Source organism: Sciurus vulgaris, assembly GCF_902686455.1.
Source record: "Sciurus vulgaris genome assembly, chromosome: 7".
Classification (NCBI taxonomy): domain Eukaryota; kingdom Metazoa; phylum Chordata; class Mammalia; order Rodentia; family Sciuridae; genus Sciurus; species Sciurus vulgaris.
The window spans coordinates 142,636,116-142,661,139 of NC_136467.1; the positions used below are offsets into that span (position 1 = coordinate 142,636,116).

The following is a 25,024-nucleotide window of genomic DNA, read 5'->3' on the forward strand; positions in this document are numbered from 1 at the left end:
AAAATGGAGAAGAGCCAGGCATGGTGGCGCATGACTGTAATCCCAGCGGCTGGGGAGGCTGAGGCAGGAGGATTGTGAGTTCAAAGCCAGTCTCTGGCTCTAAGCAACTCAGTGAGACCCTGTCTCTCAATAAAGTACAAAATAGGGCTGGGCATGTGGCTCAGTGATTGAGTGCCCCTAAGTTCAATCCCTGTTACCCCCTCAAGAAAGGAGAGGGAGAGAATATTCCAGGTAGAAGGCCTATGAGGTCAGAAAAGTAAAACATGCTTTTCTGCCAGTAGCTCAAGTCTTCATGCTGCCAGTAGCTCATTAGCACATCTCAGGCAAGTTGGCGAACCTTTGGACTTCAATTCCCTTACATGCAAAGTGAAGATAACGTCGATCCTTATCTCAAAGGTTGTCAAAGTTCAGCTTATTTCCAGTGTTCCACATTTGTGAATGGAATGAGTTGGTGTGAATAACGGGCAGGTTCCCTCCAGCCTGGAAATGCTACTGATTCTCCATCCTTATTTTCAGGTGAAGAGACCCTGCCACTGAGCAATTCTAGGTGCCGTCAACAGCAGTGGCGACCTGCCTCAGGACACCTGCGGCTGCCTGAAATTGAGGAAATCGTGTTCCTTGTATTCAGAGGTGACCTCAGTGACTGGGGTGGCAGCCCCCTCCAGGGGAAAAGGGCTGCAGGTTGGCACACATATGGCCCTTAGCCCATATGGAAAGCCCACCCTGAGTTACAGCTGTGGCCTGCCTGGCCTGGTCCTGACATGATGTTGACCAGATGCAGGAGTCCAAAGGTACTCAGGTCTTGTTAGTCGGTTGGTCCCTGGGGCTCCTGTTCTCAGATCCACTCGTTTCCTTCATTGTCAGGGAAGAGCTGCAGACTTACAGTTGATCCCCTTTCCTTAAGTGAATAGTCATGTTTCTCTTCCTGCTGAAAATAAGAAGTCAGCGCAGATTCCTCCACGGCCTGGAATTGACCCACAGACCGACTTTGGCGACTGTGGGAAGTCGAATGAGTGACAGAAGAAGGAGGACGCATCCCAGGAGCATGGCGTGGAAGGCGTTTGGGTTTGTCATAGGGTTTACTACGGCTATATCGATATTTTGTTGTTGTTCTTCTTCTCTACCAGTAATTTTGTCCCACTAAAATACCGGCAAGTAGGAGAAAATCACAAATGCTTCAGTCCTCCCTGCATTCTGTGACATCTGACAGGAAAACATTTTTTCTTGGATGAAAATATACCAGTGACATCATTGAGAAATACAAGTTGCCAGCAATATTTGATCCCAAACCACAATATAATGGAACCTCTGTCCAAAGATGAAGCCCTGTTCCCTTGGGCGCATACCACGGTTGTTCACATTTGAAAGGCTCTTCAGAGAGATTTAAGCTCCCCAAAATGTTTTCAGTGTCCTTGCGGATGAGAAGACCCCAGCTGCCTTCAAAGACAAGTGGGAAAGCTCTGGAGCTGTCCCTCAATCCCTCTGTGGCTCCTAAGAGGGAGTCTGTGGTCTATGGTGGGATTTCCAGGTTCAGACTGATCTCAACTGCATGAAGGACCTGGTAACCTCCGAGGTCCCAGGAAGTATGTCCTCAACACCTGTGGGCAAGATCTCCCCCTGGAAACCAACAAGGAAATAGTTCAGTATCTGGAAGGATTTAAAGGGAAGAACATTTTCCCAGGGGTGCTGCCTCCTCCCTGTTCATCAGAGTGGTACCCAAATACAGGTGCCCTTTGTTTTCCTTCGGGCTTGGACTTGGAGGAGAACAGCACCCCTTCCACGTGGCCCGACTGTTCCCTTGGCACTGCCTATGTGACCCTTACAAGGGAATTTGCTTCTTTTGTCCTTAAAGATTAGAGGTCCATTGATTTACTCAAGTGGTCAAAGAACACCTAGTCTCCTGATGAGCACTTCTGGGTGACACTAAACCGGATTCCAGGTATGTGAAATTTGAATTCACTTCTTGATAAACTTAGCGTCGTTTGCCTGGGTGGGGCGGAGGGTCTGCAGACACGTGCGTGACTTGCACAGTGAAAACGCCTTTGACTGTGTTATGGGTGTTCACTGCATCCCAGACTTTATGCACACCCTGGAGATTGTTCTGCATGCCTATTTCAATGAAGTAATATAAAATAAATTATACTTTTCACATATCACTAAATGTAGCATTTGCTTAGAGAACATGCTCATTAAATTTCTCCTGATGTTGTATGTCCCAAACCTTTGATAGGACACCCAAAACTGTATTCTTTCTTTTTTGAGAGGGTGGGTGCTAGGGAGGTCTGGGGATCAATCTCAGGGCCTCATGCCTGCTAGGCAAAGGTCTACCACTAGCTCACAGTTCCAGCCCTCCAGAGCTGTTTTCTCAAGTGAAGACAGTGTTGTTTAGGCGATCTGTAGTACGGAGTATTCCTTACGGTCTCGTTTTGTGTGCATTCAAATTATCGAGTTTGAAAAGTTTGAGATCTGAAAATGTCCACAAAAGTCTATAAGAACAATTGGCAAATCTCCACAAATAAAAATTTTTAAAAATTCAAAATATCATCAAGAATTTCAAGAATTCAGGACCGTGGATATAGCTCAGTGACACAGTGCTTGCCTAGCAAGAGGCCCTGGGTCCGTCCACAAAACCAAAAAAAAAAAAAAAAAATTTTTTTTTCCCAAGACTTTCAAACTATCAGCTAGGTCCACTATGTGGGCTATGGTCACATGGTCGCCTCATTTTGCCTGATGAATGGAAACCCTCTGAGGCCAGGCTGGCAAAAACCTTTAAGGCTTCACCTGTCATGTAAAATTTGAAAGCCCTGCATGAGTTATAGGTAGATAAAAATTTTTTTAATATTTTTTCATATTATAAAATTCCATCTTGTTGCAGAAAATGTGGGAAATATAGAAAGACCTAAGCAATAAATATATACTTATAAGTATATATATAAATATATATTTATATATATTTAATATATACTTATAATATAAATATATAAATATATACTTATAATAAATTGTATATTGATATAATATTTAAATTATATATTTAAATTATCTATTGATAATGCAAACACGTTAACAGCAATGACTTCTCAGTTTGCATAATGTGCAGTTTCTTTGGCTTATAAAGATTGGTCACACTGATAGAGGAGATCATTTTATTCCCTGTTACTGCAATATATCATAATAATTTCCCTATGTTCTTGAAAAATACGAAATGACTGCATTCTTTATCTTAGTATGGATGTACCATAATTTGCTTACCAACAATTGAAGTTTTCTTCCTGGTTCTGCACTGGGTAAAATGCTCTTGTAGTCACTGCTACATGACATCACAAGTAAACATCTTTTCACATAAAGCTTTACCACACTTTCATGTTGTTCCCTTTGAATCAAGACCTACTGGATGGAACAATAAGAGCATTTGAAGTTCTCTATATGTAGGACCAAACTGCTTTCTAGTATGTTCGAATTTCCCATAGTCCACTGGCCTACAAAATGGTTTATTTCATCAAATCTCTGCTAACAGTGGGTGTTCTTTTTAAGAGCTGCTTCAACTAAACAGAAATAACTGCACTGTTTTTATGTATAATTCATAGAGGTGAGTACTTTTAAGTCTGTATGAGCCATTTTTGCTGGGGTTTGTGGATGGCCAGATTCCTGCCTGGTGGGTGCGGGACTGAAATGCTCTTGTGAATGATGGAGCAGAGCAGTCGGGTTGGCTCCTGTATGGAGCAAAAAGAATGGTGCCTAGAAAAGCAGAGAAGACTGAGGTCATTTGAGTGGACATAACCAAATTGTGAAATAATCAGGTAATTGCCAAGAGAAAACCTGCCTCTGCTGATTTAACTGGCTCTTCGCCTGGGCCCAATCCCGAATGCTCTCAATGGCTCCCCCTTCCCTCTTAATCTCCAGCTCCACACTCTGGGTTTGTGAAGCAAATATACAACCATGGATATTAGATGATTTCATTCCTTAATTGGTAAAAGGTCTAAAATCATATGAAGCTTTTTATTTACCTCTCCAGCAAAATTCCTACAGAGTACTATCTATTTTTCATACTTCGGTGAAAGGTACAGAATGCCAAGCCATAAAGAAATTGTGAGTCTTGCTAATGAGCAAGTTAAATTGTCTATGCCTGATACACACAGTGCAGTGTAAGGGGGGGCAAGCCCATTAAAATTGTTTTTTTCTTGAGAGAGAGAGAGAACTGACAGCTTGTTTAGATTAAGAGATGCCTAAGATTAAGAGGCTGCTGCCTAGGATTATGAGGGTGTCTCCAGGAATGACTCACTTGTGGGACAACAAACTAAGAGGGAGACCCACCCTAATGTGGGCAGCACAGTCCAACAGGTTGGGGTCCTGGATGGAACTAAAAGGTGGAAGGAGGAAGCAGAAGCAGACCTGAGCTCAGTTCTTGAGCGGGCTTTGATTGCTGCTGTGACCTTCTGAGGACTTCAGACTCCAGATCCTTCACTGTTCCAAAGCAGACCCACTGGAGACTCTCCAGGGAGCTTCCAGGACTTTGATCCTTGACTGGGGTTGAATCCTTGGTCCCTCCTATTCTGAGGTTTGAGCTTCTTGGACTGAGCAGCTGCTGGTACCTCCAACTCTGCAGTCTGCAGCGGCCATTGTGGGACTATCCAGCTTCTGGTCCTGTGGGCCAATCTAATCAATCTCCTTTTTATACTCAGACCTTTATGTATATCATGTTGGTTCTCTTCTTCTACAGAACCTGCCTAATGCAGAGTGTAGTCCTTGAAGCAGGCTCATCTAAAAACCAACTTCTAGCCAGGCCTCTTGAGTTCCTGGGGTTACAGGTGTGTCCACCTGTACCCACTAGAACAAGATTATTTTTTCAAGGGAAGAACAGAAGGACTAACATGGAAGCTTTATTTAATTGAATCATTTGACCCTCACAGAACACCTCTGAGGGAGGTGGTTATTATTATCCTCCGTTTGCAGATGAGGAAACTGTAATTCCAGAAGGTAAAATTTCTTACTCTGGGTTGGTTTAAACCTTACTTCCTGCTCATTCTAGCTCATTCTAACCTTGCATACCACCTTTCAGAAGTTCCTGTTGTTCAGGCAGCTCATTAATCTACTCTTTGAATACCTGTAAAATATTTGAAGATCTTTTGTTTTCAACTATTTCAAAAGAATTAAACTTACAAGAATCTGAGTGAGACATGCTTGTTGCTGCATGAGTCTTACTCTAGTACCACTTCAAGGGCCAGAACTAGAGAAAAATAGGCAGTCATGCCTCAGTATCATTGGGGGATGGATTCTAGGACCTGCCTCAGTCACCAAAATCTGTGGTTGCTCAAGTGCCTCATATAAAATGTCTTTGTATCTAATCTGTATATATCTTGTATGTTAAAAAATAAATAAATAAGAGAGCTGGGCATGTGGCACACACCTGTAATCCCAGTGTCTCGGGAGGCTGAGGAAGGAAGATCATGACTTCAAAGCCAACCTCAGCACAAGGGAGGCATTACCAACTCAGTGAGACCCTGTCCCTAAATAAAATACAAAATAGGACTGGAAATGTGATTCAGTGATCGAGTGCCCCTGAGTTCAATCGGAGGAAAACTCCCCACTCAAAAAATAAAATAAAATAAAAAATAAAAACCTTCTATTTTTGTTTTTGACAGATTGGTAAGAATGAGCACATGTTTTTATTACTATTACACTACTATTATTATCATAAAATTGTTTTTCTAATAAGAAAACTAATTTGTGACTATTTTAGAAAATGGAAAATAGAAAAAAAGAATACAGAAAAAAATAATTTCTCATAATCCCAACATTCCTCTGTTAAGACAATTGAGTTTCTTTTAGTCTTTCAAGTGAATTGGAGATCTGCAACTGGAAATGTTAGCAGATGCCTGAAATCCCAGCTAATCAGGAGGCAGAGGAGGAAGATGGCAAGTTCAAGATCAACCTAGGCCTTTTAGGGATACCCTTTCTCGAAAAATAAAATTTAATACGGTCTGAGAATATAGTTATAGACTGTTTGCCTAGCATGTGCAAGACCCTGGGTTCAGTCCCTGATGAGAAAGAGAGACAGAGAGAGGGAGAGAGGGAGAGGATTGGTGATTTGCTATACCTTTGTTTTATATTGGCCCTTGACTCTATGTCTGCAAAAATATTTTAACCTCATGCAATTTCATTAGCTGCTTCAAACTTCAAACTGTCTAGGGAAAGAGTGACATGGAAAAACTCACAGTTGCACATAGCTTTGTTCCCTAAGACAGGAAGTTTCATCCCTGGAATGGTAGGTAAAGAGCCTGTTTGCCTTGCTTAGGGAGAAACCAAGGTTTAGAAAGAGGAAGTAACTTGCTCAAGGTATATAATTTGCAGTACTGAGGTGAAAACCTGCCTCCAGACTCCTAGCCAGAGGCATGCTCTACTCAATCCTGCTGCCACCTTGGGAATTCCCTTCCCCAGCGGGGAGCATTTGATGGGACGCACATCTGGGTCTGTTACAGCTCACTCTGGATCTCAATCCAGATGCAACAGGATTCCCTGCCATGAACTAAATTTATGGGTAGAACCTTAAAGATGAGGGGTCTGGAAAGGGAATCCAAAAGTTCCCTTTCTGGAAAAGACATCCTCTGAGTAGGTAAATATGGAAGGAAGTTCCAAGAAAAGAGAATAATTGTCCTGAGTCCAACGATGGAGGGACCTAATGGAGATTCAGGCACTTCCAGGCCAACAATCTCCCTGAGCAGTTTCTTCTTGGCCCTGGAGTGGCGAGATATCCTCAAAGCCCTCCAGGATTCTGTAGGGAAGATTCTGTAGGGTGTTGTCATGCCTGGGTCACAGAAGTTGGAGAAATCTGACGCTGGGCAGGTTCCCTGGGACAGAGACTATTTTCAACTCAGGGCAGATTTTCAAGGGCAAAAAGATCTTTGCACCTTCCACATTCCAGCTTGTATTGTTCTATATAAACATTGGGTTTAAACAGCCTTTAGCTTAAAGAGGCCGAGACTGTTCCTGTGAAATGCTTCTGGGCAATTTTATCCTCTGGGAACAGGGAGAGCTCCGCAGAGACCAACTTACTAGAAAACTACTGGAGGAGGAAATGGAGTCTTCCTGGGTCTCCTCAGTTTAATCCTGGGTAGCAGTTAAGATCCAATAACCTGGTGCTTATGTGAGCTACACTTAAGTGTCATATTCCCCAAACCTAGCACAGTGCCTGGCATAAAGTGAATACTCAAAAAAAAAAAAAAAAAAAAAAAAGTTGAACGTCTAAATGAATCACTTGGTTGTGACATGGGAGATTTCTGTTTCTAAAGGTTTTTAAAGATGAGCATGTGTGTATGTTGCCTTAAGATGCGATGTGCCCACAGGGTACTATGATTTTTCATCTGTCTTCTTAAATCATTAGTCCCCATATTTATCTTAGTTACAAGGTTTGACTCTAGGAAAGGACAATGCTTATCTCTAATTCAATGGGTCATGTTCCATTCCTCGGTTCTCTTCAGGCAAAGTCAAGTGTTTCTAGAATCTAATAAGATGTTGGCACTGTCTGGACTTTAAAATGTACTTTATTTAATTAGTCACTGCCAAAATATTCCTGTGAGGTATGAACTTCATTTGGTGATAGAAAAACTGAAAATGAAGCCTTGGGCCATGTAGAAAAGTAGTTGAGCAGTATTGCAATTCTATGGAAACCCATTCTTCTGACGTTAAAGGCAGATCCACCATGTAAATTCAGGTTTCAGCAAAATTAAGTCTTTCTTTCTTTTTTTTTTTTTTTTTTTTTTTTTTGCTTTCCTTATTTTTTGCCTGGGGCCCTTGGACAGTTATCTCTTATAAGGAAGATCTCTCCCCTGGTGACCCATGAGCCAGATTGCAGACAACGGTCAGTTCCTTGTAGACTGGTTTTGAGGAAGAAATAGGAGGCTGCAATCCCAGGGCCTGGGGACCCTACAGCAGGAGGATTCAAGGATTCATTTCTTTGCATTCTGTTCTGATGAAACAATGTATTTTAATTGGAAGAAGGGGGGCTACATTCTTTCATAATGTTATTGTTAAGATCAGAAGCTCAACATCTTCCCCAGAGTAGACGTCTACCTGCATCAGTGATCTTTTACTCCTACAACTTCAAAATCACATCAAGGACTTTCTGGGATATAAAAAGAAGGAAGGAAACTGGACATGGGGATGTACACCTGTAAGCCCAGCAACTTAGGAGGCCGAGGCAGGATGATCCCAAGTTCAAGGTCAGTCTCAGCCATTTAGGGAGGCTCCAAGGAACTTAACAAAATCCCTTCTCAAAATAAAATAAAAAATAAAAGGGTTGGGTATGTAACTCAGTGGGTCAGAGCCCCTGGGTTCGATTCCCCAGTAGAGTGCGAGAGAGAGAGAGAGAGAGAGAGAGAGAGAGAGAGAGAGAGAGAGAGAGAGAGAAGGAAGGAAAATCTACTATAAAGAGGAGAAATGAAGTTTGCACTGGGGTTGGGCCCATGTTCTCCCCATACCACCCAACTTGTAAAATATACTCAAATCAAACTTGAGGTTGACTTTCTGCAGCAGAGAAAAATCTACATTGTAAAAATACCCGAGGTTCTTTGGTTTAGACTCCTCCCTTGGCACTTGGCATTAAAAGCCTTGGATTGCCAGGTTCCTTTTTATGTGCAAACACAGCTATAAAGTGCCTTGGGCTCAGAGGCTCTAACTAGCATGGCAATATCCTTTGTCTTTCAGCTTTTGACCTCAGCCTCACATCACCTCAATGATACTTAATTGAGCTTGAAAAGACCAGCTTCTCATCCACTTCCTTATTAACCCGTTTCCAGCTGTTTTCAGGTAAGCTATTGAAGCCTGCAGAATTTTCTCCCCATACCTTTACTTTCCTCAGGGTTTTCTCTCAAGCTCTGAAATTAGCTCTGACATCACTGGACAGAACTGAGCTTGGTGTTGTAAGTTTATTTCCTCTGGAACCTTCCCAACACTGAATGATTTTTGTCTTGACTTCAAAATTCAAAAACTAAGACGCTGGGGCTGGGGAGGTAGCTCAGTGGTAGAACACTCTCCTGGCATGCACAAGGCCAGGGTTCCAAAAGGAAAAACAAAAACTACCAGACTCAGATTCAAAGGTATGAATGACCAGCTACCATGGAAGCCAAAGTCGGGCCTGGAGATCTTCAATTAACTTGTAGAGTCCCTAACTGCCTATGAGACCCATGGAGGTGGTTTTTTAAATGCAACCAAGAAGAAACCAAGAGGTATGAGATCAGATGACTTCTTCAAGGGCTCCAAGTCTCTCAAGAGTGGTCTTGATTCACCCAGAGACTTTCTGGGATAAAAACACATAACCCAGGGATTGTGTTTGTATCAGGGATTGAACCCAGGGGCACCACATCCCCAGCGCTTTTTTATATTTTGAGACAGGGTCACACCAAGTTGCTTGGGGCCTTGCTATATTGCTGAACTCTGAGCTCTGAGAAGCTCCTGCCTCAGCCTCCCAAGCTGCTGGGATTACAGGCATATGCCACCACTCATGCTTCCTGGCTATTTTAAACCCTGAGCTTCAGCCCATGTCCTGTGATTGAAAAGAAACTTCCAAGAGGGTAAATCAAGGTAGTACATTTAACCTCCATCAATACATAAGAATAAAAAGAGGAGCGCAGGAAAACAACTGGAGTAGAGAAAAAAATCAAAATGTCTATACCCTTCTGATTTCAAAAAAAACAATGAAATCCAAGCCGTCCTCTGGGACATCACCAGGCCTTCCCAGACACTGAAAAGTTTCTCTTGGGTTCTCTGGCTTCTAACTTGGGCACAGAGATGGTGTCCTGATAAAATGAACATATGAAAATGACTTTGGGCATCCTGTGTTCCATAGTAAGACAAGGATGATGAAAGGAAACCCTTTTCTAAAAACATTGCTTGACACTATCTTAGTGCAAGAAAAGTTGGTTTGTGTCCTGGAATGAGAGCTTATGAGTATGCCTTCTGGAGGTGCAATCAATTGCAGACTGACCTACGGGGTATAAATGCATACCCTGCAGGGACCAACCTGCGGGTTTAAACTGGTTCCCATTTTCTTCAGCACTCCATGCCCTGTCTGATCACTGCCTCCAACCTGGAATTTGGGGTATTAATTTTGGTCTAATATTCAAGCCAGGATGAGCCATCTCTGTTCTTTTTGGTCATTCACTGCCATCCCCTCACGTCATTTCACCTAAATGCAACAGCATAGAGTCCAGAATTTAGAAGAATGATTAGTGGTAGATTGCAAAAGAGATCAGGAAAGATGGAGGGTCAGGAGAACCAGCGTCTCCCATCTGACCTGCAAGAGGAAGAATATCAGAGAGCACCAAGCTGACAAAAAAGAAACCAGGTTCTCATGCATTCTTTTGAAAATGTCCAGCATTGTCAATGTTGCTATTTTAAATAAATGTAAGAGTTTCCAGAGCCGGAAGTCAAAGGACCCTTGTAGTTTTTCAGGGGAGGTACAAGAATCTACTGCAGCAAAGCACTAAATCCAAGTGTCCGTGGCTCTGAGCTGTAAATTCAAGGAGCAGGCAAATGATTCAAGATGCGTTTATGCCTGCAGTATCTGGGGAGTTAGAACTGGGCCAAGAACAAGATGACGGCCAAAATAAACAAAGGGAGAGCTGATGTCATTGTCTGGATAAATCAGGAGAAAGACTAAAAATGACTCGCCTCGTTCAGACAGGCATAGTTAGGCACCGACATCTTCATGTAAGCATCCCGACGGCCAAATGCATTTGATGTGGACGGTGCCTACCTACAGGGATATTAAAAATTAAATACAAATTAGATAATTTTAGCCATTTCCAAAAAAGCAAATGCTTTTGTCTGATGACTGTATGAAAGAAGTGATTCATTCAAAAGGATTTTAGACAGACACACAAAAAGTAGCTAAGGAAAGAAATCAGGGTTGATTGGATCCTGTTTGGGTCGTGTAGACAAGATAGTGAACAGCTGAATCATGCTGTAGAATCTGACTCCTAAAACAGCTGAAGACTGAGTTCTGGAGAATTCTTCCTGGGTCCTTTCTTAGCACAGTTTCCTGTGCTCCTGATGCGTGTGAAATACATTTGGCAACCGACTCATTAATGCGTTGGCTTTCATTTGGGAGTGGAGAAATTAAAAAAACAAAACAACAACAACAACAACAACAAAAACTCGCTCAACTCTTTGGTTCAAAAGTAAATGTCGTGAAGACAATGCCTAACGAAGGCCCAGTAGATCTAGGGACCATGTTAGGCTAGAATCTCAAATTTTAAAAGCAGCTTATAAACTTGCATCTTCCTCTGTGTCGTGGGTGGATGCGTGTTCAATTCCTCAGAATTGAACCCAGGTCCTTGCACATGCTAAGCCTGTGCTCTACTCAGCCTCCCACTGTGTTCTTTTTAAAAATTTTTTCCAGTATTGATGATTGAACACAGGGACACTTCACACTGAGCTATATCCCCTGTCTTTTTTGTTTGTTTTTTAAATTTTGAGATAGGATTTCATTAAGTTGCCCAGGCTGGCCTTGAACTTGCTATCTTCCTGCCTCAGCCTTGTGAGTCACTAGGATTACAGGCCTGCATCGCTATGCCTGGACCCTATGTTCTTAATAAAATCAAAAGGTGCTGTCTAGGGGCAAGGGGTAAATGAAAATACAGGATGTGAAAACATTTGCAAACTATAATTTTATATTATCTTTATAATTAAGAAGATGTATTAGAAAAATAGGTAGTTGTGACTCATCTCTTAGAAATTATTATCTGGAGTCTCACACTAATGTGATCAGGGAAATGGAGAAATGAAAGCTTAAGGATAAAATCAATAAGTATTTGATGGTCTACTCTGCACGATAATGCTAGGAGCTGGCAGCAGATCAGGGATGCTCTGTTCACAGCCCTACACAGCCAGCTAGCTACCAAATAACAACTCATCAGTGGGTCCTGGATGGGCTCACAGATGGAAGGGGCAAGGGAGGGGCAAGAAGCTTTCAAAGGAGAAGCAATAAATTGTGTCATTTACTTGAAGTAGGGGTGTGGGGCAGGCTCTGTGTGTGTGAGAGAGAGAGAGAGAGAGAGAGAGAGAGAGAGAGAGAGAATGGGCTTCTTGTTTGCTCATATTATTATGCCTCTTTCCCAGCCTCATCTGTTGTCTGACACCGAGATGAACTCTTTTTATATGTTATCTCATGTTTATTCTCATGATTGACCTAGGGTGGTAAAATTATTCTTATCTTTTATACATAAGGAAATGTTTTTAAAGTGTTTATAAATCTGAGTAGGGTGTGGTGGCGCAGTATAATCCCAGTGACTCAGGACAGGAAGGATCACAAGTTCAAGGCCAGCCTCAGCAACTTAGAAAGAGGCCCTGTCTCAGAATTTAAAAAAAAAAGTGTAACTCAGTGGTAAAAGCACCCTTGGGTTTAATCCCTATTGCCAAAAAATAAAGTGCTTATAAGTCTAACTCTGAGAACCTCTCTCCTGAAGTTCTGGAAAGTACAGGAGTCTACCTCTTCCCTGCATCTCTAGGAATCAGGCTGCTCTGTATCCCACCGAGGCAAGGGTGCACTGAACTTCCCATTCACCTAACTTTATCCTCTGTGCAATTTTTTGGAGGTAAGGACAAAGTGTGAGTCCTTTCTGTATTTGCATGTTTTAGATAAGTTAGCCTCCAGTGGACAGAATGCCCCAGTCACTTTGTGTGGTAAGCGAGATGTGAGGTCAGCTTGCTAATTAATATGCCTTTTTAAGGACCTTTTCATAGACCCAGAGAAAATTCAACCCTGGAAAGAATTTGCCTCAACAGCCTGTCCCATGCTATGCTTTATAGCAAACCCAGCCAAAGGCGGGGGGGCTCGTGTGGAAAAAGACGGGGTTAAGCAATTCATTTTGAAGCACGATGTTTTTTATTGACAGAATCTCTCTCCAGGCAGTGTTCACATGCTCCCAACTGCAGCTTTTAACTTGGCGGTGCTGTTTAAGCAAACAAACCCAGGCAGTTGAATGCAATGATTAACAGGAAGCTGGGGAGCTGACACAGTTACCAGCCTTGGGCTGGGACAAGAAGCGGGTTTGAAGTCCTAGAGCGATGACTTGCAGAACGGCCACCTCACCCACAAGGGATCTCACTGTGGGAGCAGGTACACTTGCTGGCCACTGAGGCTGGGGCGGAGAGCTTTGCAGAGGAACAGGTCAGCAGGCAGGGCAAATGCCAAACAGCTACTTCAGAAATGTGTCAAAGAAAAGTGAAAATGCAACAGAGCCGTAAATGAAGAGGGAAGGAAGAGGGAAAAGAAGAAGAAGAAGAAAGAAAAAAAGATGAGAACTGTTAGCTGCTGATCAGAAGTGCGTCCACCAGGAGGATGAGGTCGGAACCTGCAGGAGACGTGAGTTAACTGGATCTGGGCTCTGATCACATTTCAAAGGACAGTTTGCTCATTTCCTGATTTTGAACGATGGGCTCTTGGAAGTACTGTCTTTTTAGCCTATCTCTTATCACTGCCGTGATTTTTGTATTCATTTACAACAGTAAGTTATGGGAGAACCGACGCTTTCTGAGGGCTGTGCCCTTCAATTCCACGCTGCTGGCTGAAGCCTGTCTCCAGATGTTGAGGGGGGAGGTGTTGTACCCAACAGAGAATGCATTGAAAACTACCCTGGCTGAATCTACCTGCTACGAGTACAGGGTTCAAAGTCATTATATAACAGAAACACTCTCTAAGGAAGAAGCTGACTTCCCTCTGGCATTCACACTGATCATCCACAAAGACTTTGGCACTTTTGAGAGGCTCTTCAGAGCCATTTACATGCCCCAAAATGTCTACTGTGTGCACGTGGACAAGAAGGCCACAGCTGCATTTAAGGATGCGGTGGAACAATTACTGAGCTGCTTCCCAAATGCCTTTCTGGCTTCTAAGATGGAACCCGTGGTCTATGGTGGGATTTCCAGGCTCCAGGCGGATCTGAACTGCATGAAGGACCTGGTGAACTCCGAGGTCCCCTGGAAGTACGTCCTCAACACCTGTGGGCAAGATTTCCCCCTGAAAACCAACAAGGAAATAGTTCAGTATCTGAAAGGATTTATAGGGAAGAACATTACCCCAGGGGTGCTGCCCCCAGCTCATGCGATTGGTCGGACCAAGTATGTCCACCGAGAATTATTGAACAGCAAAAACTCTTACGTGCACAAAACAACCAAATTAAAACCTCCTCCTCCTCACAATATGACCATCTACTTTGGTACTGCCTATGTGGCCCTCACGAGGGAATTTACTAACTTTGTCCTTCAAGACCAGCACGCCCTGGACTTGCTCTCCTGGTCCAGGGACACGTACAGTCCTGACGAACATTTCTGGGTGACTCTCAATAGGATTCCTGGTACGTATGTCTCTTTCGTTGTGGTGGTTTAAGAGACAGGGACTCCTTATGTTGCCCAGGTTGGCCTTCAACTCCCAAGCTCAAGCGACCCTCCAGTCTCAGCTTCCTGGGTAGCTGGGACTACAGGCACATGTCACCACACATGACATTTTTTTTTTTTTTAATAAATATGGCATTGTGTATACTGAATAAGCTGCTTAAAAGATAGTAAAAGAATTGACATTTCAAACTTCAGTTTCAAATGTTAATTTTCTAAATGTGGAACATTTATTTGTCAATGTTATTTTTAAATTAATTTTAGTTTTTATTCAGAAATCATAATTATAGACATTGATGGGGACAATGTGATCTTTTGACAAACGTTTGAGATTTGGTCTCTTAGTTATTTGAAACATGTAGTACGTTATCATTGACTATAATCACCCTGCTGGGCAGTATTTCTCAAAAGTATTCCTCCTGTCAATCTGAAATTTCATACCTTTGATCAACAATTCCCACTGTCAGTGAATTCAACTTTTTTAGATTCCACATATAAGTGGGACCATAAGATATTTGCTTTTTTGTGTCTGGTTTATTTCACTTCACATAATGTCCCCTAGGTTCATCCATGTGGTCCCAAGGAATAGGATTACCTTTTTTAAAGACTGAATAGTATTCCTTTTTTCTACATATACCACATCAATGTTAATTTTTTATCAAAATCTTTATAGCAGCTCTGCTCACACCTCAACTCTATTTGGCAGTTGAGAAACAGAGGCATAGATTAGCAAAGCTAAGTTGAAAAACTTGACTATCTGATTTGATTCTGCTGATATACCAAGCTACCTCACTGGGCCCAGAGACCCATAGGCCCACTTGTGTACTCAGCCTAGACACAGGGCAAAAGACTTAGGGAACACTAGTCCTTCAAAGGATCAAATTCAGTCTAATTCCCCTTCAAGGGCCAACGGCATTTAAAATCAGGGATAAAATTTGAGTGACAATTTGGATATTTAATATTATTTTGCTCCTGTTGTAAGTCCCATAGCTAAATTTCCATCCTTTCAAAATCAGAGCAGGACACACAACTTTTACATTTTTTATTTGTAAATTCTTTCCTGGAATTGGATCAGAAATTTAGAGTGCCTTAAGTATTTCTAGACCAACACCTTCATTTCATATGAAAAACAACTTCAGTGTGGTTAGACCATATGCTCAAATCACCCAGTCAGTAAATACAAAAAGCCCCCATTAAGCCAACTCTCCTAAGCCTGATGTTCTTTTAAAGCTGACTTTCGCTGGGCGCAGTGGTGCATGCCTGTAATCCCAGTGACTTTGGGAGGCTGAGGCAGGAGGATTACAAGTTCAAAGCCAGCCTCAGCAACTTAGTGAGAGGCCCTATCTCAAAATAAAAAATAAAAACGGCTGAGGATGTGTCTCAGTGATTAACCACCTCTGGGTTCACTCCCTGGTACCAAAAATACATAAATAAAATAAAGATGACTTTCAATTAGATCTCTATTGTTTCTAAATTAAATCTACCTTTTCTTTGGTCTAAGTTCCAAGCGACTTGATAACCTTAAGTTGTTTGCAGTGAACCTCTCAATTGTGCTAGTCCAGCTCAAAATAAAAATTCAGACTGTCGGGCTCAAGGAGAAAAGTTAGTGCAATCTATATGAGGATCAAATTTATGGTTTCTTTACATTGGTGGTTGCTTATTATCATTGCCTGTAGCTTTTAAACATATCTAAGGCCAGGTCCGCTTCCCAGAGGGTGTCCCTGCTGGGGATGGACCCAGCAGCGGAGCTGGTATAGCTTCCAGGTGATTCTCAGGTCGAGCCACTGCAGAGGCATGTTTGAGGTGTTGGCACACAAAGCTTCCTAGGTGTAGAACACTTTGGAAATCTGCTTTTCTAGAGCAAGAAGGAGTAATGTCATGATAAAGAGGAGCTCATCCAGTCAGGAGGGGAGGCAGCCTCCGCTGCTGTGCAGAAAGAATTGTAGTCTACAAAACACGAAAGACAAAAACCTCACTTCTCTCTTATATATGACTTAGCCTGTGATGTAAACCATCCAGGCCCGTGACAGGCTGCAGGGGAGACGCTGACAAAGCAGTCTCCCGAAACGGTTGCTGAGAGGGTTAAAAGGCTAAACTCCACTTTTTGGGGAAGGACCCAGACGAACAGAAAGGAAATTCAATCTAAAAATAGACTTAGATTCTTTTACTTATTTATTTTCCAGTACTAGGGACTGAACCCTAGGGGCACTCCACCACTGAACTACATCCCCAGCCTTAATTTTTATTTTTTAATTTGAGAGAGTGTCTTGCTACATTGCCCAGGCTGGCCTTGCACTTGTGATCCTCCTGCCTCAGCCTCCTGAGCTGCTGGGATTGCAGGTGTACACCAGCTTAAAGTATCTTAACAAAAGATATCACATGAAAGAAAAATAGGACCAAGTCTGTAATTTTGGAAGATGAATCTAGGGTTGGTGGGTGAGAGACACAAGAACCCAAGGAGCTGAGAGTAGAAGGGGAGCTTCCGTGGCGATGAACAAAACCAAGGATGCAGAGGCCAGGGAGATGCTGCCGAGGGAGCCCCAAGTGCTGAAAAGAAGTCTCCCGAGTCTTTTCCCGCCCTGAGAGTTCACAGTTGTAATCACTGATTGAGCAGAAAGTTCATGGTAACACCCTGACCTCTCAGCATGATCTAGGGATTGCAACTGGATTTTCACACATCTGGTAAGCCGCAATGTGAGCAAAACAATAGAAAACAAATCCACTGAGTCATGCATTCCAAAAACGTACAAGAGCTGGGCGTGGTGGTGCATACCTGTAATCCCAGTGACCTGGGGAGGTCACAGCAGTAGGATCATAAGTTTAAGGCCAACCTCAGCAACTTAACAAGACCCTGTCTCAAAATAAAAAAATTTAAAAAGGGTTGGGGATGCAGCTTGCTGGTAGAGCACCCCTGGGTTCAATCCCCAGCACCCGAAATAAATAAATAAAAGAAAATTTTTAAAAAATGGCCCGACCACAGCTCTGCTGTCCTAGCAGCAGCAAGAAGTTGACTGCACTTTCCTCTCAGAGTCTCCACCTCTACTTATTTTGCTTTACCGGCTTCTTTTTCCTTACCTGAATTTCTTTCCTTCCTTCCTTCCTCCCCTTCCTTCCTCACTCTTACCCTCCCACCCTCCCTCATCTCCCTCATTCCTCCCTTCCTCCCTTCTTTTTTTTTTTTTTTTTGGTACTGGGGATGGAACCCAGGGGCCTTAACCCTGAGCCACATCCCCAACCCTCTCACTGAGTTGCTTTAGGGCCTCACTAAGTTGCTGAGGCTGGCTTTGAACTTGTGATCCTCCTGCCTCAGCCTCCCGAGCTGCTTGGATTACTGGCACGCGCCCCTGCACCCAGCTCTTTCTTTCTTAATGAGGTGCTGTACCTTAATGAGGGGATGCACCCGGGCCTTGCTCACGCTGGGTGAGCGCTCTACCATTAAGATACACCTCTAGCCCCTTATTGTTTGCCATCCTTGCCTCTGCTCCAGAGCTCCTGCTTGCTAATGGGGTCCCCTCCCTGTGGCTCCTACCATCTCCTTTTCCCCTGGCAGCTGCTTGATTCTGCGCCGTCCTGACAGTAACCTTATTCGGACTCTCGCAGAGAGTCTTGCTTTGGGTCACGGTGTCACTGTTCAGTGGCCAGCTTTCACTATCACTTGACCCCACCTCCGAGCTGATGTCGACCTCTCTGCCGAGAGCTGCCCTCCACATAAGCCCCGGGTTGTTCATTTTGCTGTGTCCAGCGTGACAGGGTCATGTGGTTTAAAAAAACAAAAATGGTCACTTGTACATAATATGTCCCTGAAGAGGTGGCTGGTCCCCTGGAGGGTTCCCAGAAGATAAGACTGTGCGTGGCCTACTCAGGGGAAGGTGTCGGTTGCTGAAAATCACTGGCATAGGGCTCTGAAGACGTTGCCTGTGAACTTCACCGGCTCCCCAGCCCTCCTGCCATCTTATCCCTGTCTTGTCCACCTGAGTCCTTCCCTCCTCTCCACAATGGATGATGTCTGTCTCTTAGTTTCTCTTCTGACTCCGAGGTGGATGATGTAGGATTAGGAGAAAGAGCCCCTGGTAGGCCTGAGGGGCCGCTTCAGCCACCACCCACCTTCCTTCTCAGGTGTCCATCATCTGGGCTGAAGGATAGCACCCCGTGGGAGTTTATTTCAAACCCACTTAAAAATGCAAATGAATGAGAAAAGCACCTTTCTCAGACAGGCTTTGTTTGAGGTAGGAGGAAGAGGAGATGGCAAAGTGCTTGAAAGCAAAGGAGTGGAGGAAGAAGGAAAACTGGAGAGGAAGAGTCTCAAAAACACCCTCAGCTTCCCCCTACTTTGGTACACCAGCCTGTTGGCTTCCAGAGTGGGCATTTCCCCCAGCCCTTGATGTAGGAGGCTGGTTGCATTTCCGACTGTGGTAGAGTTCACAGTGACCTGGCTCTTTGTCACTCCTTCCGACTGGTGCATCCCTTCAGCCCCTCCCTATGCATGTGACCTGGAATGCTGAGGTGCCAGGAGTGAGATCTAAGAGGAGGAGGAGGTCACACCAAGGAGGTCTCAGGGATGACACTCGAGGCCCATGGTGCGCCTGGGCTCTGGGGTCCAGAGGGTACTGGCATTCCCCAAACCAATCAGGCTGACAGGGCTTTTGAGATCACTGGGTCTCCAGACAGACCTGGAGGGGAGAAAACGTGAGGGGATGAGTTTCACTCTTAGCCTGGTTTGAACCATCTCCACTTTATATCGCCTGGGAAGGAGCTCGGTGAGTTAGACCCCAGTGAGTGCTAAGGGACGAGTCTCTAGGGAAGGTGGTAAATGGCCCCAGAAACTTCACCTTTTATGGTAGATTATCAAGGAAACAGTGGCAATGACTTTATAGTTTCTTTAGAAGAAGTGTGGAAAGGGGGTCAGCCCACGAGTGAGCTTTGCTGTCTCTGTCTCCTCTCCTTCAGTGGTCACTGGGCTTCTTCTTGGGCCTTCGGTGGCTCACTTCATATTCTTAATCACTTTTCCTCTTTCCCCAGCTAAGTTACACCATTCCTGGTTCATTTCGCTCTAGAAGACAATTCGTACCTCTGTCACCTTGAAAGTAAACCTTGATAGGACTCGGGACACAGAAATTCAGTCTTAGTTGGGCACGGTGGGGCACACCTGTAATCCCAGTGGCTCGGGAGGTTGAGGCAGGAAGATCACAAGTTCAAAACCAGCCTCAGCAACTTACTGAGGCCCTGAGAAACTCAGTGAGACCCTGTCTCAAAATAAAATAGAAAAAAAAGGCTGGGGGTGTGGCTCAATGGTTAAGAGACCCTGGGTTCAATCCCTGGTTTGTGCACGTGTGAAGAAAAAAAGAAAGAAAGAAAGAAAGAAAGAAAGAAAGAAAGAAAGAAAGAAAGAAAGAAAGAAAGAAAGAAAGAAAGAAAGAAAGAAAGAAAGAAAGAAAGGAGGGAGGGAGGGAGGGAGGGAGGGAGGGAGGGAGGGAGGGAGGGAGGGGGAGGGAGGGAGGGAGGGAGGGAGGGAGGAAAAAGAAAGAAAAGAAAGAAAGAAAGAAAGAAAGAAAGAAAAAGAGAAAGAAATTCAGTCTCCTCTATGTTTGAGGTTAGTGTAACAGACCTGTTTTTATAGAACGACTCAGCAGAACTGAGGACTACCAGATTTTGGCATTTTATTCACTTTTTAAATCATTTCCTCAAATCAGATATTGCCCTAATAGTTGAATTGATTTATATGCACTTTATATACCCAGATATATTAACAAGAAAATGAGTTGAGTAATAATAATGGTACATGTGAACACTTTGCTTCGTTAATTATTCCATATTCTAGGATAGCCAGAGACAGGAACCTGTTTCAATATTCCACTGTCCCTCTGAGTAGCAATTCTTTTTAAAAAAACCCAAACCAGCATTTATTCTTATGACGATCTGTCTTAATTTTGTACTGATGAATCTAAAAGTATATTACAGAGAAGAAAGAAAGCCAGAGTTGGGTTCCACTGAAGTCGAACCAGCTATCATCAGGTGGAATGCATTTTAGACTTAAGTGGACTGTCGAGTGTGTTGGACTAACGTCTCCAGATCAGCTCCTTCAGTAGAGTTACAGAGGAGCTCACTCTCACTAGTGGAACTGGAAGCCAGCAGACCTGGGCTAGAATACTGAATCCACTACCAGAGAGTCTGTTTCTCTTTGGGCAAGATGTCAAATGTCTCTGACTGAGCCTGACGCCTCTTGTAGATCCAGGGGATAAAACGTCTCCTTGTCGGACTGATGGAAGGGCTAGAGAATTGTACCTGGCACATTGTAGGAACTCATTCAATATTAAAAGAAAGCGTGAACAAATACATTAAATACTTGGATGTTGGTTCTTGAGGTTTTGTCTTAGCATTGCTATTCTAAAGCTTTAATGCATACCATTAGGTATAATCTTTTGTTAGAAATCAAGTATGTGGCCGGCTGTGATGGCACATGGCTGTAATCCCAGTGACTTGGGAGGCTGAGGGGGGAGGATGGCAAGCGTGAGGTCAGCCTCAACAACTTAGTGAGACCCTATCTCAAAATAAAAAATAAAAAGGACTGGAGATGTGACTCAGTGGTAGAGCATCCCTGGGTTCAATCCCCAGTACCACCAAAAAGAAGAAAAAGGAGAAGAAGAAAAAGAAAGAAGTCGGGTACGTGGCTGCAGGTGTTAATATCCCTTCTTGCATCTAACTCTTGTGTGGCTCTCTGGACCCTCTACTGCGTGTGCCTCTTCCTGCCAATAGATGCAAGAATGTAAATGAGAGATTGGAGCCAGAATCTAGACTTTGGCCTAAGCTCCTAATTCAAAGGGGTTCCAATAGCACATGGAGTAAAGAATGGATGAATAAGAGGGAGAAGAGTATGGTCATCCCTCTGTACCCACAGGTTCTGCATCCAACGATTCAACCAAGCTCAGATAGAAAATATTCTGGAAAAAAAAATGCATCTGTTACAGAACCTATATAGACTTTTTTCTTGTCATTTATACTGAACCAAGTGTTATAAGTCATCTAGAGATGGTTTAAAGTATACAGGAGGATTGCATAAGGTTCATGCAAACACTATGCCCTTTTGTAGAAGGGATTAGAGCATCTACAGACTTTGGTATCCATGGGAGGTTCTGGAACCAATCACCTTTGGACACCAAGAGATAACTGTACAATTCTGCTTGTCTCAGAAAATATTTTCTACAAATAAAGAAAATTCTCCTTCTGTTTTGCACAGTTTATTTTGTGAATTTTTAACTCTGGCTCAGCTTTTAGGCAGTTACAGGGCAGGAATTCTAACCCTCCCATGTCCCCAACCCACGCTGTCTATTCCAAAGGGCAGACAACCTTTGCCACTTATGCCCAAACCCATTAGAAATCACCCTGGGGAAGTGTGATCGGGCTGTGGGAGTTATTAGTCATGGGACTGCTAAGGTCAGTGTAAATTACCCTCTTGATGCATCTTGAGGTCTGAAGTGTATGTTTTAGTTCAGGTCTTGAAAAGTGAAATCAGGCATTAAGGGAATTTGCCAGAGTAATTTTGACTTCAAGAGGCTTTTATTTAAAATGTCCAACAAATGTAGTTAAAATTGTTTATTTGGCTGTGACTTGAATTCCCTGTATAACTGTTGTTCCTCAAATAGATCTTTTTGCCTTAATGCCAACTTTTCTTCTAGGCCCTTCTTTGCCTGGAAAATTCCAGTTTTGTTTTTTTTTTTGTTTTTTGTTTTTTGTTTTTTTTTTTTGGTACTGAGAATGGAAGGATCTTGCACATGCTAACCATGGAGTTTTACTGCTGAGCTACACCCCAGTCCCCGGTTACCTTCGAGAGCCCAGCCCAGCTGAGCTGCCCTGTTCCGTGGAAACTCTGACATCCGGGTAGTCCCAGGCAGCACTGGTCTGACTCCCTGCTTGCACCAAGTGCTTCTTTTCACTTTACTGGTAACTTCTGGTAGCTTCTCTGTAGGGCTTGTGGTTTAGGCATCCGTTGGTCCTGACAGAAAGCAGAGCCTTTATGTCTTTGTGAACATCAACCCACACAGCCTGGGGTTGAATTTAATTCCCCTGGCACTGCTAAAATAAACATGGTTCTGCTTCCATAGATCCGGTCTTCTGCTACTGAGTCACTGAGAACTTACAATAAATGAGACTGGGGGTGCAGGTCAGGGGTAGCACGCTTGCCTGGCATGCAAGTTTGATTCCCAGCACCACAAAACAACAACAATGACAACTTATAATATATAGACAGACTTACAGTGGTTTTTCGAGCCTCCCTTTTACTATAAAGCCTTTCTAGAAGGCATGGAAATTGCCAGCATCCCATCATAAATCTCTACAATGGCAGGGGACTAAGGGATTTCAGCCCCCACTCAGTTAACAGCTTTATTGAGGTATCATTTACATACCACAAAATTTACTGAGGTATCATTTACATATCATAAAGTCATTCCTTTTATAAGTGCACAGTTCAGTGATTTTTAGTAGATTTAGAGTCATGCAACCATGACCTCAATCTAATTCAGAGTATTTGTGTCACCGCAAAAACAAAACAAAAACTTCACACCTGCTTCCTCTTTTCCGTTTTCACACCCAGCCCTCCTTTTCTGTGTATGTGGATTTCCCTTTTCTGGCTCTTTCTTTCTTTTCTTCTTCCTTCTCCTTCTCCTTCCCTTTTTCCTTTTTCCTTCCTACTGGAGGTTGAACCCATGGCCTCACACATGCTGGGCAAGCTTTCTACCACTGAGCTATATCCCCAGCCCTTTCTGTATTTTTAATTTTGAGACAGGGTCTTGCTAAGTTACCAAGACTGGCCTCAAAATTGCCATCCTCTGGCCTCAGCCTCCCATGTAGCTAGGATTACAGGTGCCCACCATTGTATCTAGCATTTCTGAATATTTTGTACAAACGGAGTTATCCAAGAGTGCTCTTTGGTGTCTAGCCCTTTCAGTTACCATCAGGATTGTGAGGTCCATCCCTGTCGCTGCAGGAACAGTACCTCACCTCCACACAGATGAATCCTGTCCCACCCACGGCTACACCACACTTGCTTGTTCATTCATTTGCTGATGGACATTTGGGTCGTTTCCACCTTTTGGCCAGGATGAATAATGCTACTATGAACACTCCTAAACAACTCTTTGTGGAGACACAAGTCTTCACTTCTCCTTGGTAGAGACTCAAGGTAAAATTGCAGGTCCCTATGAAAACTCTGTGCTTACCATTTTGAGGAACTGCCAGACTGGTTTCTGAGAGGTTGCCACGTGTCAACGCAGCAGTGTCGGAGAGTTTCAATTCCTCTGCATCTTTCTCAACGCTTGCTTTAGTCTGCCTTTTCCATTTTAGTCATTCTAGTGGGTGTGAAATGGTACTTTCTTATAGTTTCTATTTGCATGTCCCTAATGAAGAGCAATGCTAAACATCTTTTCATGTGCATGTTGGCCTTTGGTATATCTGAGAACTTCAGTGCCTTTTGGACACTGTTGCAACCTCTATTTTACAGATGGGGAAACTGAGGTATGAAGAGTTTGTATTACTTGTCCAAACCAATACTTTATCAGTGTCAGAATGATTGCCCTGTGATGCAGATGGAATCCACTAAGAGGTGAAATCGTCAAGCCAGCTGGCATGGCACCTGTCTGTGATGCTGGCTATTCAGGAGACTGAGGCAGGAGGCTTGCCAGCCCCAGGCCAGAGCAGACAACATAGCAAGGCCCCAGCTCAAAAGAGGGAGAGAGGTGAAATTGTTCAGCATTGAATTAAGGATTAAGGACACACTGCACGGGCAAAAGCCTGGTAGAAACCAGGACTAACCAGGAATTAGCTACGATTCATTTCATAAAAAAATAAAGCCTCCCGTTTAATCCTGTCCTGTGTCCTCACTGTGATGAGAGCCCTTTCTGCAGTTACGTGGGACTCAAGTGGCCACGACTCCCTCCTGCGGTCTCTGGCTGGTTTGCATTTCCTCCCAGCTCATTAGCTGTGAGCTGATGGTGCGTCCTGTGAAAGCACCCAGGAAACCACTCCAGACATGGGAACTCACGCTAGCGATTGTATTAAGCAGACAGGCAGAGTGTCTGCCCCAGGCTGAGAGAGAGAGAGAAAATGGCAAGGAGCTATTCTTAAGAAGAGGAATTTCGCGGGCTCCTAACAATCTGGACTGAGGACTCACGACGACGTCCGCAGGCTAACGATTGGACCAATGGCTGACGAGGAAGTTCGAGGGTTAACGATTGGACCAATGGCTGATGGAGGAAGTTCGAGGGCTAACGATTGGACCAATGGCTGATGAGGAAGTTTGAAGGCTAACGATTGGACCAATGGCTGATGAGGAAGTTTGAAGGCTAACGATTGGACCAATGGCTGATGAGGAAGTTCGAGGGCTAACGATTGGACCAATGGCTGACGAGGAAGTTCGAGGGTTAACGATTGGACCAATGGCTGACGAGGAAGTTCGACGGCTAACGATTGGACCAATGGCTGACGAGGAAGTTCGAGGGTTAACGATTGGACCAATGGCTGATGAGGAAGTTCGAGGGCTAACGATTGGACCAATGGCTGATGAGGAAATTCACAGGCAAACGATTGGACCAATGGCTGACCAGGAAATTGAGGGCTAGCAATTTAAGTTGTAAAATGG

At 43.7% G+C, this 25,024-nt stretch overlaps 1 protein-coding gene and 1 long non-coding RNA gene across 4 annotated transcripts in view; one reads left to right on the forward strand and one right to left on the reverse strand.

Moving 5' to 3' along the window:
• Positions 1-25,024, forward strand: part of GCNT2 (glucosaminyl (N-acetyl) transferase 2 (I blood group)) — a 106,749-nt gene that overhangs the window by 15,029 nt on the left and 66,696 nt on the right. For all 3 annotated transcript variants that reach the window (XM_079148957.1, XM_079148958.1, XM_079148959.1), the window contains exon 2: positions 12,894-14,354. In XM_079148957.1, the coding sequence (XP_079005083.1) occupies positions 13,433-14,354 (922 nt within the window). In that variant the 5' untranslated portion in view covers positions 12,894-13,432. The remainder of the gene's footprint in view (positions 1-12,893; positions 14,355-25,024) is intronic.
• The window catches only part of LOC306666732, a 39,734-nt gene that overhangs the window by 3,462 nt on the left and 11,248 nt on the right, over positions 1-25,024 (reverse strand). The window lies entirely within an intron of this gene.